General features: G+C 37.4%; 1 protein-coding gene across 1 annotated transcript in view; it reads left to right on the top strand.

Moving 5' to 3' along the window:
- Macrod2 (MACRO domain containing 2) overlaps nt 1–13,666 on the top strand; it is a 1,827,576-nt gene extending 1,813,910 nt beyond the window's left edge. The window contains exons 16-18 of the mRNA XM_013011026.1: nt 3,425–3,502; nt 11,064–11,131; nt 13,581–13,666. Of these exons, the coding sequence (XP_012866480.1) occupies nt 3,425–3,502; nt 11,064–11,131 (146 nt within the window). The 3' untranslated portion in view covers nt 13,581–13,666. The remainder of the gene's footprint in view (nt 1–3,424; nt 3,503–11,063; nt 11,132–13,580) is intronic.
- The last annotated feature ends 2,696 nt before the right edge of the window (nt 13,667–16,362 follow it).

The following is a 16,362-nucleotide window of genomic DNA, read 5'->3' as shown; positions in this document are numbered from 1 at the left end:
TTTTGTCTAACAACAACTTATCTGACCATTTCTGCTTGTCTCAGACATATACTAGTTATTGCAAATAAGGGAAACCATGGGGCCTATGTCTCTTTGGGCCTGGCTTACTTTACTTCATATAATTTTTTCCAAGTTTTTCCATTTCCTAACAAATGGGGCAATGTCATTCTTTCTGATAGAGGCATAGAATTCCATTGTGTGTATACCACATTTTCTTGATCCATTCATCTACTGAGGGGCATCTGGGTTGGTTCCATATCTTAGCTATGGTAAATAATGCTACAATAAACATAGTTGTGCTGGTAGCTTTAGTATAGTCTTGCTCATGGTCATTCGGGTAAATGCCCAAAAGTGGGATTGCTGGGTCATAGGGGAACTCTATGTGGAGTCTTTTGAGGAACCTCCATACTGCTTTCCAAAGTGGTTGAACAAGTTTACACTCCCACCAACAATGCAGCAAGATTCCTTTCTGTCAACATCCCCTCCAGCATCTGTTGTTATTAGAGTTCTTGATTACAGCCATTCTAACTGGGGTGAGGTGGAATCTCAATGTTGTTTTAATTCACATTCCTTTTATGGCTAGGGAGGTTGAACATTTCTTCATGTGTCTATTGGCCATCCTTCTTTCCTCTTCAGAGAAGTTTCTCTTTAAGTCTTTAGCCCACTTATTTATTGGGCAGTTGCTTCTTTGAGGATTTGTTTTTGGGGGATTTACTTTTTTGAGTTCCAGGTATATTTTAGATATGAGACCCTTGTCCATTGTATGGCTAGTGAAGATCTTCCCCCAATCCATGGGCTTTCTATTGATCTTTCTAGCTATGTCCTTTGCCATGCAGAAGCTCTGCAGCTTCATGCAATCCCATTTGTCCAACCTTTCTTTGATTTGTTGTGTTTCTGGGTCTCCAGGTACACTGTGCTTGAGAAATCTATGAGGAAAACTTGAGATTCTAAATGGCTTTAATATTCTAGAGAGGATTTATGTTTTTCTGATGGAGTAAAATACATCAGAGAACCATAATGCAAACATGATTTTTGTAAATTAAGGTGTGATTTTTAAAAAATTATCATTTTTGCCACTAGGGTATATCCCTTTAGGAACCACCACACTAAATCTAAGGTACTTATCAGGCTACCTCTTCCTTGGTGGATTCCGACCTCTTAAATTTTTCTATCCATTTACCCTCAAAGACATCCAAAAGTTCTGTTCAACTACTTGGCACATGTGGAATGTCAGTCATTTTGCACTTCAAGTTTTGCTGGTTTTATCCAGTAGGCATTGTAATGGTGGAAAAAGAATTACTTGTCATATTTTTATATTTCCAAGAGAGATAAGGGGTGTCTTGGATAGCCACCAAAACCCCAGAACTTCCTCTATCCTCTTCTTTTTTTGTCAGTTATGGGGCTTGAACTCAGGGCCTGGGTGCTTTTCCTGAGCCTCTTTGTGCTCAAGGCTAGTGTTCTAACACTTGGGCCACAGTGGTTAATTGGAGATTAGAGTCTCACTTTTCTGCCCAGGCTGGCTTCTAATCAGTCTTTAGATCTGTCTCCTGAGTAGCTAGGATTACAGATGTGAGCCATCAGCAGCTGGCTTATCCTTTTCTTTTAATTGGGGCAATTTCAGGCTTAAAGATCAAGGACACATTCCAAAAGACAAAGAACAGAGTATCAGGGTACAGTAAAGATTAGAAACATTATAGAGCAAACCTTCATCTTGTCATTAGACAGGGTCACTGTGCAATGTCAAGCACTCAAAATCCTGTTTACATAGGACAAGGCAAACAAACGCCATTAATTTTCTGCTATCATCAGGCTTTCTCTGCATATGCCATCCACTCATATCTCTTGTACCCACTCATAGTTCCCAGGGGCTTTTGGGTCCCCATAAAGTTTATGCTGCAGTAATGGTTTTTCAGTGCCATAAAATAACTCCTTTTAATAATCTAACTAGTGTTTCTGGCTGTTCTTCATAGGAGGGTTATTCTGATTGATGACAGTTAACCTTAGACAGAAATACCTTTCTCAATGTAATGTTAATTTGCATTTCTTTCATAATTGTCAAAGGGAATCATGTTTTCCATATGTACAAGCAATTATTTCTTTTATGAACTATCTGTCAAGTCTTTTGCATATTTTTCCATTACATTTTTGACCTCCATTTCTATTTTTGGAAGCTCTTTATATAATGACATTATCTATATTAACATGCAAATATTTTTGTTCAGTCTGTAACATTTAAAAAATATTTCTCAAGGTATTTTTCCATCCAAAAACTTACTGTGTTATTTCTGTCATCTTCTCTTATCTCTTCGGTGTTATTCTACATTGCTGCCACCCAAGCACATGTTTTTGTCTCAATTCTCTTTAGCCAATCAGTGCAAAAGCTAGTATAGCATCTCCACTTACACCATTCTGTACTTTAGTCCTGGCTTCTTCAATCTTTTTGCACTCTGCTTCTATTTTATGCCTTCAGCTTCTGACCTCTCTACCATTCATCCACCCAATCTAAAGGCTGAGTCACCTCTCCATCATTGCACAGATCTCTTCCTTTGAGAAATCACATGCTGGATCTTTCCCATCTTCCCTTATGGGCACACCAGGTTTAACATACTCTCCATTCAGAAGAAAAAAATTGAATAATACCATCCCTAGCATTTTACCTGCATTGCCAATGTCTTTGTTCATCAAGTTAGGAAAATATAAAGAAATGTAACTAAGAAGTCGATTTGTAGTCATTTGGACATCTAGAAAGTAAATCACAATATGAACAACAATCTCCTTGTTATTATATGTAAGCACATTAGACAGCTTCAACCACCAGGAGTGGATGACCTTCCTGCAGCTGAACATATACAGAATTGGTCTCAATAGATTTTAAGGATGTTAAGATCGGAGTCAATACTTAGGAATCCAGAGCAACAGCATTTAAGAAGATATGGAGGCAACTAAGTCATTCATGTGTGCTTAAACAATAACAGGCAAACACGTAGGTAGATGAATAAATCTTTCAGCTATTAGGCATGCCTGAGGCAAAATCAGTTCCCCCCGCCCTTCCACACACACACCCAGTGGTCTGGGTCTTTCTCTTTCACACATACTTTTTCCTTAATCTTTCCTTTAAATTTAAATTGTACATTGTGCTGATTAAACTACATTTTCTTTCTCCTCTGTTACCAGGTTTCTAATTTGAGAAATTGTGCATATATGTATCTAATTATCTCACAAATTAAAAGAGTACTTCGAAGACAGCTCTAAAGAATTCAAGCAACTCAACCCACTGTTTCCTCCTTTAACTTTCACTGCATGAAAAGTTGAGTCCCAGGAGTATTTTTAAATTGAAGAGGGCAATGGAGGGTGACAGAACAATTGGCAGTCAGGCTGTTATAATTCTCTATTAATCAGGGATTTTCTTCTTTTCCTCTTTCAGCTGAAGGCGAGGACATACCTGCTATGTCTGTGAAAAGCCAAGACTCCAGTGACACAGAAAATGCCACAGGTCCTGAAGGTAAGTTTCTGAGCTACCTGTGCTCAAACTATAAATCTGGTGTCTTTCCTGTATATAATGTAGGATTAGGAGAACAATCTGTTTCAGGAGCAAACATGTTTAGTTAGAACAAAGTAAATTTCAAAAGGAAAATTCAACTAAGAAATATGAAAAATGGCAGTCTCTCCTTTTTATTTTATTTAAACACTAGCTGCTGTTCATTTCTTTTTTTAATAGCCTGTGCCTTGGTTTAAATATATCTCATGGTACTAAAGGCAAAATGAGTAATTCCAAGACTAAGCTAGGGTCTACCTGGGGAGCTTCACGAAATATCCCTTACTTCCGAAGGAGGTATTTGCCTATCCGGAGCATTTAGATGGAGTTCTAGCTTGAATTTGGGATGAGCTTTTTCTTATGCTTCCATTGTTCACCTTCACACATGACATCAGATATCTTGGCCAAAGATATAGTGACTCGTTAAGAGTGTCTCACAATAATTTGACAGAAAAAAAAAACTTTCTTTTTTTCTTTTTTGTCGGTCATGGGGCTTGAACTCTGGGCCTGGGCGCTGTCCCTCAGCTCTTTAGATCAAGGCGAGTGCTCTACCACTTGAGCTACAGCACCACTTCCAGTTTTCTGGGGTCTTATTGGAGATAAGAGTTTCATGGACTTTCCTGCCTGGGCTGGCTTTAAACTGTGATCCTCAGATCTCAGTCTCCTGAGTAGTTAGGATTACAGGCGTGAGCCACCAGTGCCAGTGCCTGGCAACTTTCTTACATTATTATCTACTATCAAAGGCACCTAAAGATCCCAAGCCTTGGGTATATGACTATCTCCTTGCCCTACAGAGCCGTAATGAGCACCTTTTGAAATAGCATTACTTTCATTAAAAAAGAGAGAATATTTCTGCAGACACGATTTTTATTTCATTCCATTGGGCCATATAACTAAGAAAACAGCCTTAAGTAATCAACTGTTGTAGTGTGTGTGTATACACATACATACATGTGTGTGCATGTACACGCATACATGTGGATCCTGGAGCTTGAATTTAAGGCCTAGGTGCTGTCTCTGAGCTTTTATGTTCAAGGCTGGCACAATACCACTTGAGCCACAGCTCCACTTCTGGCTTTTTGGTGGATAATTGGAGGTAAAAGCCTCATGGACTTTCCTGCACAGGCTGGCTTCCAACCTCTATCCTCAGATCTCAGCCTCTTAAGTAACTAAGATTCAGATGTGAGCCACTGACGCTTGGCTTTGTTGATGTATTTTCTTTTTTTAGTTACTTTATTTTTTTATTTTCAATTGGTACATAAAAATACAAATGTTTGAGGAATCATGTTTCAATACACATATATCTTATATAACGTCTAAATCACGTTAAATATACTCATCTCAAATATCTTGTCATTTCTTCCTGGCAAAAAACTTTCAATTTCCATTGTTCTAGCTTTCAGAAATATATAATACATTATTGTTATCAACAGGTAACCTATTATGCAACAGCCTGCCAGAACTGCTTCCATCTTTCTGCAACTTGGTATCACTAATCAGCATCTCCCTCTCCCTGCCCAACCCCACAGACTCATCTCTGCTCAGTACCATCCATGTTTAATATATTTTTTCCAATATTGTCATTATCTTTAGGTTGTTATGGAAGGAGTTGCTATTCAATAAAGCAGTTTATGAATAGTACATCCTGATCCATGTTACCCATTCAACATTCTCGCCCACCTCTCCCCTTGCTTTTCATTTTTAGGGTATCTGCTGACTTTGTTTTTTGCCATTTAACATACAAGTTTATGTATACATAAACTTGATCTGTGCCATGCTTTCAACATCTTTATACCCTCTTTCTTTTTTAAAATTTAATTTTATTGTCAGGATGATGTACGGAGGGGTTACAGTTATATACGTAAGGTAGTGATTATATTTCTTGTCAAACATTGTTACCCCCTCCTTCATTTTCTCCTACTTTCCCTCTCCCCCAATGCCTCCCAAGTTGTAAAGTTCATTTCCAACATATTGTCTTGTGAGTATGGCTGTTGCATTGGTTCACCCTTTGATCTTCATCCTCTTTCGATGTACTTCTTCTTTTATATATCTCAATTCTGTGGCATATACACAATTTTCTATCAGATCAAAATTTTTTTAGATTATACAAAGAAGTAAAACCATGCATTGTCTTTTTGTGCCTGGCTTAGTTCTATTAACCTAATGGTTTCTACTCCATACATGTTATTACAAATGACAGAAATCACCCTTTGAAAGAGCAGAATAATAATTCCATGGCATCTATGTACATTCCTTTATTCATTCATAAGCTAAGAGACCCATGTGTTTTTCTATTTCTTGGCTACTTTACTACCATGAGTAGAAACATGAAATTGTGTCCTCAGCATAGTAATTTCATTTGCTTGGTATATGTACCATGAGTAGACTGCCAGGACAAAAGCTATACACTCGCAACAGTGTTCAGGTTCCATTTTCTCCACATCCTTGGCAGCATTTGTTGTCTACAGTGTTTATGATAATAGCCATTCTCAAGGACATGATACTTTCTCTTAGTTTGAATTTGTATTTCATTAATGATTAGTGATGTTGAATATTTTTCATGTACCTGTTGTGACCATTTGTTGTCTTCTTTTAAGAAGTGTCTGTTTGGTTTTATGCCCATTTTTAAATTAGATTGTTCCTTGCTATCAAATTTGAATTACTTCTAACCTGGACATCAATCACTTGTCTAATAAATACCTTGCAAATATTTTCTCCCATTCTGTTGATTGTTTGCTTTTCTTTGCAGAGCATTTTGGTTTGGTTTAATCCCATTTGTTTAATTTGAAGCAGGTGCCAGTACTGGGGCTTGAACTAATGGCCTCAGGATCTCACTTGGCTGATTCTATTGAAGGATGGTGCTCTACCACTTGAACCACACTTCCACTTCCAGCCTTTTGCTGGTTGATTGGAAGTAAGAGTCTCAAATCTGTCTGCCCATGTTGAGCTTCAAACCTCCATCTTCAGCCTCCTGAAAAACAAGGATCACAGGCATGAGCCATTGTTGCCCAGCTTGTTTTCTATTTTTGTGGATTTTGTGTCTCTCTAGAGTCCCCCTTTCCCCACACTTTTTTAGTTTTAGAGGGTTTCATTATGCCATTTAACCCATAGGTTACACAAATATAATTTAATATATTTCACTCCCCATTACCCTATCCTATCTTTCCCTTTTAATCTATCTTTACCAAACTGTCCCACATTTCTATTCTTGCCACGTGTGTGTGTGTGTGTGTGTGTGTGTGTGTGTGTGTGTGTGTGTGTGTGCACGCACGCATTTTAGGTCTAGATTTTTCATATAAAGCATGTGATTTTGTCTTTCTGATCCTGGCTTATTTCACTTAAGACAATCTTTACTTCTATCCATTTCCCTTTTTCTTTTTTCACAATAAAAAATTACAATTAATCAAGCCCCACGACTGACAAAAAAAATTACAATGATGGAGTTATACATGTCACGTTGTGAGCATAAGCTTCTTGGCCAATGTTACCCTTTCCTTCACTGTCCACATTTCCCCCCTCCCATCTCTGCCCATAAGTATCATAGTTCATTTTTTACATAGTATATATTGAATATGATGACTACATTTGTTCACCCTTCCTTCCTCCATTCCTGTGTCCACCCATTGCTCCATTTACCTTTAAAAGACATTATTTCATTCTTTATGACTAGAAAATACTACATTATGGATATATGCTACATTTTCTTTACTCATCTGTTGTTGGGGACTTAGGCTGATTCCATAGCTCAGTTATTATGAACAGTGCTACAATAAACATGAGTGTGCAGATGAGTCCATGAAGCCTGATTTATATTTCTTAAAATATAAGCCCAGAAGTTATATAAAAATATAGTAAATCTGTTACTAGCTTTTGAGGACCTCCATACTGATTTCCATAGTAGTTGCACCATAATTATTCTGACCAATAGTGTTTAAGGGTTCCTTTTCCCACATGCTTGCTAGAATTTGTGGTTTGCTGATACCCATTTGACTGGGGTGAGATAGTAATCAGTGGTTTTATTCTATGGCTAGGGATGTTGACCATCCCTGTGTATTTATTAGCCCTTTGTTTTCTTTGACAACGTCCATCCATTCAATTTAATTGGATCATTAGTGCTTTTGGTATTTTGTTTGCTTTGATAGAACTCTTTATATATTCTGGTTATTAATCTCTTTGCTGATAGCTAGGAAATACTTTTGTAGTCTGTCTCTTCCTTGTAGTGATTGTGTTTTTTTATGTGCGTAAGCTTGGGGACCTATTTGCTGGTATCAGAAATGGAATTCAGGGGCCTCATGGTTGTATGGTTGGTGCTGTACCACTTGAGCTCCAACTCTAGCTTGGGTTTTTGTTGTTGATTTTGGAAATTTGTGGATTTTTCTGCTTGAGTTGGCTTTGAACTATGATACTCCACATATCAGCCTCCTGAAGCCAGTGCCTGGTAGAAGCTCTTTAATTCCATGTCTTTTGTTATTCCTGATCTTATTTCTTGAGCTTTGGAGTCTTATCCAGAAAAGTGCTGCCAGATCTTCTATGTTTACTCTGTGTTTTCCTGTAGTAGTTTCAGATGTTCAGGTCTAATACTAGTCTATTTTTTAAAGATTTTACTATATGGTGAGAGATAGATAGGGATCCAGTATTCTAATGTGGATATCTACTTTTCCCAAAGCATTTGCTGAAGAGGCAAAGACAATCAAAACTTAAGTCTGTTTTACTTCCAGTCTACCACCTTACATTGGAGGAGGCATGGTGGAGGCAGTCAGCCATCTAGTCTAATTGTTCCAAGGTTCAGCATGCAGGTATTGAGCATAGTTAAAGTAGGGCTTATTAGGCCTTTCCCACATTGAATTTTACCTCGGCCAGCCCAGTACTGGTTTTTAAGTTCAAAGTCTGTACTTAATTTCTGTCCATACCAAGCAGAAGGATTCTGTTCTCCATGCTGGATTTCTTAGAGTTGGGAGAATGGTGTCATAGGCAACTCTCTCCTTACTGCCTTGTTAGAGTAAAAGCAAGTAATGTGGTTAATCTCTTATCTGATTTCCTCAGTTCTAGTTTGGCTGTTTAATTTTGCAATTGTGAGTATACCATCACCCAAAGATCTTAGCCACCATCTTGCTACACCTGTGTTTGAGAAATTTTTTAAGTTTTTTTTTTTGGCTCCTATCTCTTGTGCCTCTGGGACTCTATTCTATATAATTTCTAATGTCTCTCCTACTCTCTTGCAAGAGTTTTGGGTCTGATGTTGAGGTCTTTAATCCATTTTGAATTGATGTTGATGCATTGTGACAAGCAGGGATCCACTTTTAGTTTTCTGCATATGACTGCCCAGTTTTCCCAATCTCAATTATTGAAGAGGCTGTTTTGTTTTCACTGTATGTCTTTGGCTCCTTTTTTTTAACCAAAGAAGAAAAGTGAATGATTTTGAGTTCATAATATTCTTGGTATAATTAACATGGCAGTTTTAAATAAGTTTCTTATAACACTGCCTTTAATTAATGTATGTACTTTTATACAAACTGACCTTTTACTACCAAGCATACATTTTCCAGTTGAAAATATTTCTAAATGTAAGAACCTTTTGTTAAAAGCTTCACTATATTAGAGGTGTTATAGTCAGGGTTCCATACCATATCTTTACAAAGCAGGCTCTGAGAATTAGAAATTTAGTCTTTACATAGACACCATGCATTGTGGAGGAATACAGGCTCTCAGAAGTCTCAGCAGTAAGAAATTCATTTAATATTACTTTCCTGGAACTTATTTGAGTATGGAATGCTTTTTTATTGTAACATCTATTGAAATGTTTTAGACCATGTCTATTGGTTGTGAGGAGGAACAGAAAAAGTTAAGTATGACTAGATTTCATCCTGTGCACTCCCAAATCAAGGTGTATGCATTTTCAATAGCCTTGGATACCAGGTTGGACACGAGTGATTTTGCTCAACCTTGACAGAACTGTTTCATCTTGCTGATTTTCATGAGGTTTGCTAGGAACTTGTCTATCATTAGAATCAAGGATAGTTTGCAGGTAAGGACAAGAAGAACCACTTGTAAAGCCTTCCTTGCTGAGAGACTTGGATGGGCTGCCATACAATGTCATCCGTACTTTCAAGCATCTTTGAAGTATGAAACCAGGATCTGCTCCCAATTTACTCTAATTGCATTTTCATGTTCAGGAAAAAGATTTAGGTTGTTGGATTATACAAAGACATCAAGATTACCCAAATAAGAATGAACAGAGGTTACCATAGTGAAGGTGTTGGCCATTATTATCAGTTTTATTTGGCAGATTCAAAGACAGCAGGAAAGGAGGAAGGTTCCAAATATACAGAGGTATTTATGTCATATATGAATAATATAAGACTGCTAACATATGTGAATTGATACAAAAGAGAAGATTTGTCTTGTTGGTAGAAGAAATGGAGAGCTGTTACCTAGAAGTGGAGATAGGAATAGGAAATTGATGATCACAGACCAAATCCTACCCATTGCCATTGGTCCTGGCCCCTTTAATCCAATTGTGGTAGAGGTTCGGGGTGGGAGTTCTGTTGTAGCTTATCTGCCATTGTCTTTTTGTATATCTCTCATTTTTCAGTCAGTATGGGCTTGGATGCTTTAAATACAATCCATCTCATTAAACCGGCTGACCCTTAGAAAATTTCCATAGTGACTACTCAGGACTACTTCTGGAAAAGACAGTAATTATGCATTCTATTTTCATAAAAAATGTTCAGTTAGAATACACAGTTGAGTACATTGTTTTCAATAGCTGTGTGATCTGGTTAGCTGTTTTGTTTTCCTGTTTCATGGTGTCTATTTCCTGTTGCTGTACCCACTGGTTTGCAGGCATTGTTTGGATTCTGAAACTGAAAGCATGGCCAACCAAACAGGTCTTCTGACACTGCCACTCTGGAGAGAGCTGCTTACCTCTCTGCATGCCAATGATCTGTTTTGCTTTGTTTTCTGTCTTTATTTTCTTAGATATCTATTAAGGTTTTGGAGCATATTTATTACCATCCTTACATAAACAAATTCACACTGCCAAGTTTCAACTCTAATATGAAGAGGCAGCTCAGCTCCTGTAATTTCAGAGAAGAGACAATCCTGCTTTGTCCCTGCCTTCACTCATAAGATACATATAAGAATGTTTGGGCACTGGCGGCTCACTCCTGTAATCCTGCCTACTCAACAGGCTGAGATCTGAGGACCATGGTTTGAAGCCAACCTTGATAAAGAAGTCTAAGAGACATTTATTTCCAGTTAACCACAAGAGAAAAAAATAGCCAGAAGTAAAGCTGTGGCTCAATTACTGGACTTGTGCAAAACAAAACCAAGCAAAACAAACAAACAGAACTAAAAGATAGCATCCAGGCCCTGAGTTCAAGCCCCAAGACCAGCAAAACAAAAAAGCTTTCAAACTGAGAAAGGGCATAAGACAGGAAATCAAAACAGTGGCTGCAAATAAGAGACTATTTAAGAGCTAAAGGCTTAATGGTTACTTAGCTTTGTCTGTTTTCCTTTCTAGTTACAGTTGAAATGAATAGTCCAGTTGACAATGTAAATGACCCAACAGAGAGTCAGCAAGAAGATTGCCAATAGGTAAGATGCACCTGTGTTGGGATTTTTCCTTGACTAACCAGTCACAGGAATTGTTTGCAAATAACAGACTTTCTTTGGAAAGTCCCATAAAATGGATTAGACCAAATATTTACTATCTTTAAACCAAATAACATTGCAAGAAGGAAAGAATATTTCCTTTCCTATCTTTCAGGGATAAAAGTAAGACAAGTTATTTCAGGAACCCTGAGCATTGCTTTTGAGCATAAATGTACAGATACAAAGGCATATGAGTATGTATGAACAGAAATAAGCCTATCTTAGGTCCTTAGGACATTCAGTCCTGAGAATATCTCAAGAGTGTCTCCAACAACATTTAACATTTCCACAGAGATTGAAGTACACCTAAAATGGTGAGTGACATATCACCCTTCCCCATGTCTTGAGAGAGCTGTTTAAAAACATAAAACGAATGAAGTCAGGCTCAAATTTTATTAGCTGTTTATAGAATGTCTATAGCATAATGACCTGTGGGTAAGTGAGCATAATATGTCACAATAAAACCTGAGAATATATTAAAGAATTTACTTTTTTACTCTTTCTGATGAGCTTGAATTTCATGTAAAAGTAAATGTAAACTAGGAACCTTATAGTTCATGCCTGTAATCCAAGCTACTCAGGAAGGTGAGATCTGAGGATCTTGGTTCAAAGCCAACCAGGGCAGGAAAGTGCATGGTGCTGCGGCTCAAGTGGTAGAGCACTCACCTTGAGCTGAAGAGCTCAGGGACAGCACCCAGGCCCAAAGTTCAAGCTCCATGACCAACCAAAAAAAAAATCATAGCTGAGTTCAAATTCCAAGTACCTGCCAAAAGAAAAAATAACAGCATTTACATAATACATAGATGACATAGGAATTTATACAAACAAGGTCTTAAACACATTCCCATTTTACTTTGTTCATGTATTTAAAATATTCTGCTAAGCTAGAAAAGTGATATAGTTCAGAAGATTCCATTGAAAAATAATGAAATGAAACTAAACCTGAAACATGCAATTGAGCTCCTCATTTTTGCTCTTTTGTTGTCAACAAGGTATGCGTGTGTGTAAATACACACACATCCACACATAGATATATATGCCTCAAATGAGTGAATTGTCAAAACTTAAAGTTCTAAAGTACTTTAGGAAGAAATAGACAAGATTGCTTGTGTGGCTAAAGTTTAAATAGTCCCAATTCAAGCTTCTTTGATCCCACAAACTGATGAGTTTCAAACACATATTAGCCACTCCAAATCTATGACCTGGAGAAGTTTGCAGATTCACATACTGAGTGAATGGTACAACAAAATGGGAGAAAACAATATTAGTATCACAGAGACTTTGCATAAGTATTTGGCATGTGCATTGTAAGTACAGATTATTTGAAACATACATGATAATGTACAGCTAGGAGATTAGCTATTACTCACACATTGTTAATATGGTTGTTTACATATGCACTTATTTCAGTGTGTACAAATTTGCATATAGGAATGCATATGAGTGTATTTGCTCATATGTATGGTTGTTCATGATTTATGTATATACACATAAATTAGCATGTATTAACATGTATAACAAATTTATTTTCATATGTGTATGCACTTTTATTATATGCATGTATATAATTGCATCTGTGGAAGCATATAGGTAAAAATATTTATTCATGCATACAGGAGCATATATACTCCCTCCTTTCCACTTAAATCCATATATGAAGTGATATATATAAGAGCACATAATGCATATATGTACTTAATAGCACTGCAGAGTCATACACATATGTGGAAATATTTATACACTATATAAATATATACACACAAGCAAGTAATTTATGAAAACATATACAGGTGTATGCCCATATGTATTTATAGATATCCCCAAATATATTTACAAATTATCAGTATGTGCTCAAACATAGGGCAAGTACATGTGCACAGCCATTCATGAAAATTGTATTTTATACATTGCATGTATTTTATGTGTAATATGTACACACATCACTCAGCATACACTATATGCATGCATATTCATACCCACATTGTACACATTCATGTATGATCACATCCTCACGGGTGTATATGCTCACATCTTTATACATATGCTTGTACACATTCCTGGAGACTATTGTGTGACTGGGCTTAAAGAAGCTACACCAAGGGGAGGGTTTTTGAAAGAATGCTTTGGACTGTTGAACTAATCATGCCCATCAGGTGAAAAGCATTGTCAAGGTAGGGTACAGTTAATAGCACAGATTTACACGCTCCTTAAAGATACTACATTGCTGCAGTTACAGCTCAGAAATCCAAAGCACTTCAACCATCACATACAATATCCCTAGGTCTTTCTGAAGGGTAAGATATTTAAATGGCTCTGTTAAAAATATTCCTTGCAAAGACTTACAAGTGACTTAGCTATAATCTAACAAATGGTTTCTCTTTGTCTCTGGCAGGGGCACAAAGATGAAGCAAAGGAACAAACAAAGGAAACGAAATGACAGTCAGCATTGCAGGGCCTGGCCCTGGGGAGTTTGGGAAGATGACAGCACCAGCACGTGCTGCATAGGAGGGTGGGGGTGGGGGAAGGCAAGTCCCAGGGAAGGATGGAAAATCTTTTGCTCTAATTTTTTCAAGCTACATTTTGTTCTATTTACCTGCAGGAAACAAAAAAAAAAAAAGAGGAGGGAATAGTGCTCTGAATTTGGCAGAAGGATCCACATTAAGGCATCTTTCCAGGCACTATCCTTGTCATTTCTGTCTTTCTCTCTCATGCCCTTTGCCCCAGGATCACTGTGCCATCATCTAGTTTAATGATCACATGTGTCTCATGGACCCTTGTCTGCTCTCTTGGTTATTTCACAAAGCTGGTTGTACAGTGGTTTCTTCAAAGGAAGAGAAAGAAGGTGATTGTCGGACAAGCTTCAGGCTCAGTTTTAGGAATCACCAAGCTCAGTATAATCCACAGAGGAGGAAAGGTAGGAAACAGGCACAAACCCCAAAGGACAATAGGGAAAGGATTGGATGAGTAGAAAATAATCAGGGATTCCCATCATCCACTTGTTCTGTTAGTTAAGGAGGATTTAAACTCAGAGGAGAAACAAGCAAAGTAGACCTGGCAGCTAGAGAGTTCACTTACTTGGTTCATGGGCTCTTTGGCATGTGCCTCAGCATGGAGCCCTTGTGTGGGATAGTCTTCTTTATGGATACCCATCAAGGATATACTCAGCTAGTTGTCCTTAAAAGCTGAGAAAGGGAAGCAATGCATTTAGGATGCCAACCTATGCTTATTGGTTTTTGGACATCCCACTTTACATGATTTTCACGAAAGAATGCCTGAAGTGGGATGGCCCTCAAGCAGATTCTGACTTGAAGTTGACAGTTGAGAATTTCTAGTCTGTGTTTACATGGGGGTGGTTGTTCATAGCATGTCCAAGGCTGACTTAATGGCTGCCCTTTCATCTGAAAAACCACTGAGTCATAGCCTCAATGCGGTGCCTCAGTGCGATCAAGATACCAGGGAAAACAGAGGTCCCTAGAGGTTGGGCAACATCACACTGATCTTTTCAAGAGACAATCTAATAATGCATAGTGATTGCTTCCCACAACTTCCCTGTTCTAAAGTCATGTTCTAACAGTTAACATAGCTTACTTACTAGCAGGAATGATGCTTAAGTGACTTCTTTTTATTAGAACATAGAGACTGGGATGTAGCTCATTGACAAAGCACTTGCTAGGCAAGTGCGAGGTGTTGGGTTTGGACCCCAGTACCAAATTTTCTTCCTGCCATTCTATAGTTAAATACAAAAGCATATACATCCTTAATGCCATTATACATTGTGTTCTACAAGAGGAAGCAACGTCTTACTTTAATGATCCAAGAGATTTTCCATCAAAACAGTACATTTTGAAAGCAGCTAGTGTTCTTCTGTGCTTGGCAAATACAAGCTACTAGAAACTTGCTTTCCAGTGGCTCCCCAGGGTAATATCCTCTTACATCAGTGACATTTGAAAACAACACTAGGAAATTTTCTTCTCACAATTTACGAACAGCTGTCCCTGTTAGGAATAGCCAGAACTGGAAATATTCTACTCTGACTGTTCTCCTTGTCATGAAATTGTTGATGTATCTTAAATGTTATGTGTTCAAAACAGGCAAAAGTTCTCCTAAAAGGAAAAAAAATACTCCCTTTATACCCAGGAAACAGAATGAAGAGTAAATATTAGCTCTATTCCTAATTCTATTTAAACTTCATTTTATGATTAGATTGCATGTTCAAATTTTGCTTCATTATGATTTTTTGGTTGCTATTTGGCTATATATGTTAAATAATGAAGTTAGTTTGCATTCCAATCGTGACATATTTTTAAAAAATCTAGCTCTTGGCCAGATTAAAGGTTTCTTCCACATTGAAATTTTTTTTATTTTTTTGCTGGCACTATCATTGCACACAAGCTGCACAATGAAATACATTTGGGAAAGCTGAGTCTCCTGCACATGAATTCTGGATGTCTTTTAATCAGACTGTGAACCATGGAGGAGGTATAGGAAAGGAAGGAAGAAAATGACCCTATCTTAGTCATGTTTGCATACAGAGGATCGAAGGAGACCTTCAATATAATAGTCCTAATTTAAAAGGTATTCACTGTACACAAGACAAAGAGAATTTTCCTCTAATTGGTAACTATTTAGATGATGGGCAAGTCTTCTTTCATAAAAGCTTACCAAAAAAAGAGGCACCAGAAACACGGTCAGCGATTCTGGGCCACATATTAATCATCAACAGCTAACTGTAAATCTTTCTATGAAACACTGAAAAGCCTCTTTGTGAATTAATATGGTTCTGCTTGATGTACTTGAATTGAAAAGACATTTCTCTGTATGTGGTGCATGTCAGCTGTGCTTTGAAAAAATAACAAAGTTAGCATAATATGTTCAATATATTTTCTTGGGGAATTGGGTTTTTATCATATGACTCATTAAGGATTTGCCTTACCCTGACATTTGTGATATAAAGGAAAATCAGAAAAAAAAGTAATTTTCTTGATCAAGATATGTTTTTACTTAATGCAAATAAATGTAGTCTGTTGCTTGCAAGGAAAAAAAATATGTCTTCTGGTATAAACTGCTCAATAGGATAATATGTGCCTCCTTTGTTAAAATGCTGGACTGCTTCAAAATCTGTTTGTTTCTTCTCATCTGTGCCATATACTACGACACTTAAACTGTTGCCTTCA

This window comes from Dipodomys ordii, unplaced genomic scaffold (assembly GCF_000151885.1).
Source record: "Dipodomys ordii isolate 6190 unplaced genomic scaffold, Dord_2.0 Scaffold13, whole genome shotgun sequence".
Lineage (NCBI taxonomy): Eukaryota > Metazoa > Chordata > Mammalia > Rodentia > Heteromyidae > Dipodomys > Dipodomys ordii.
This window is presented reverse-complemented; position numbering and strand designations above follow the sequence as displayed.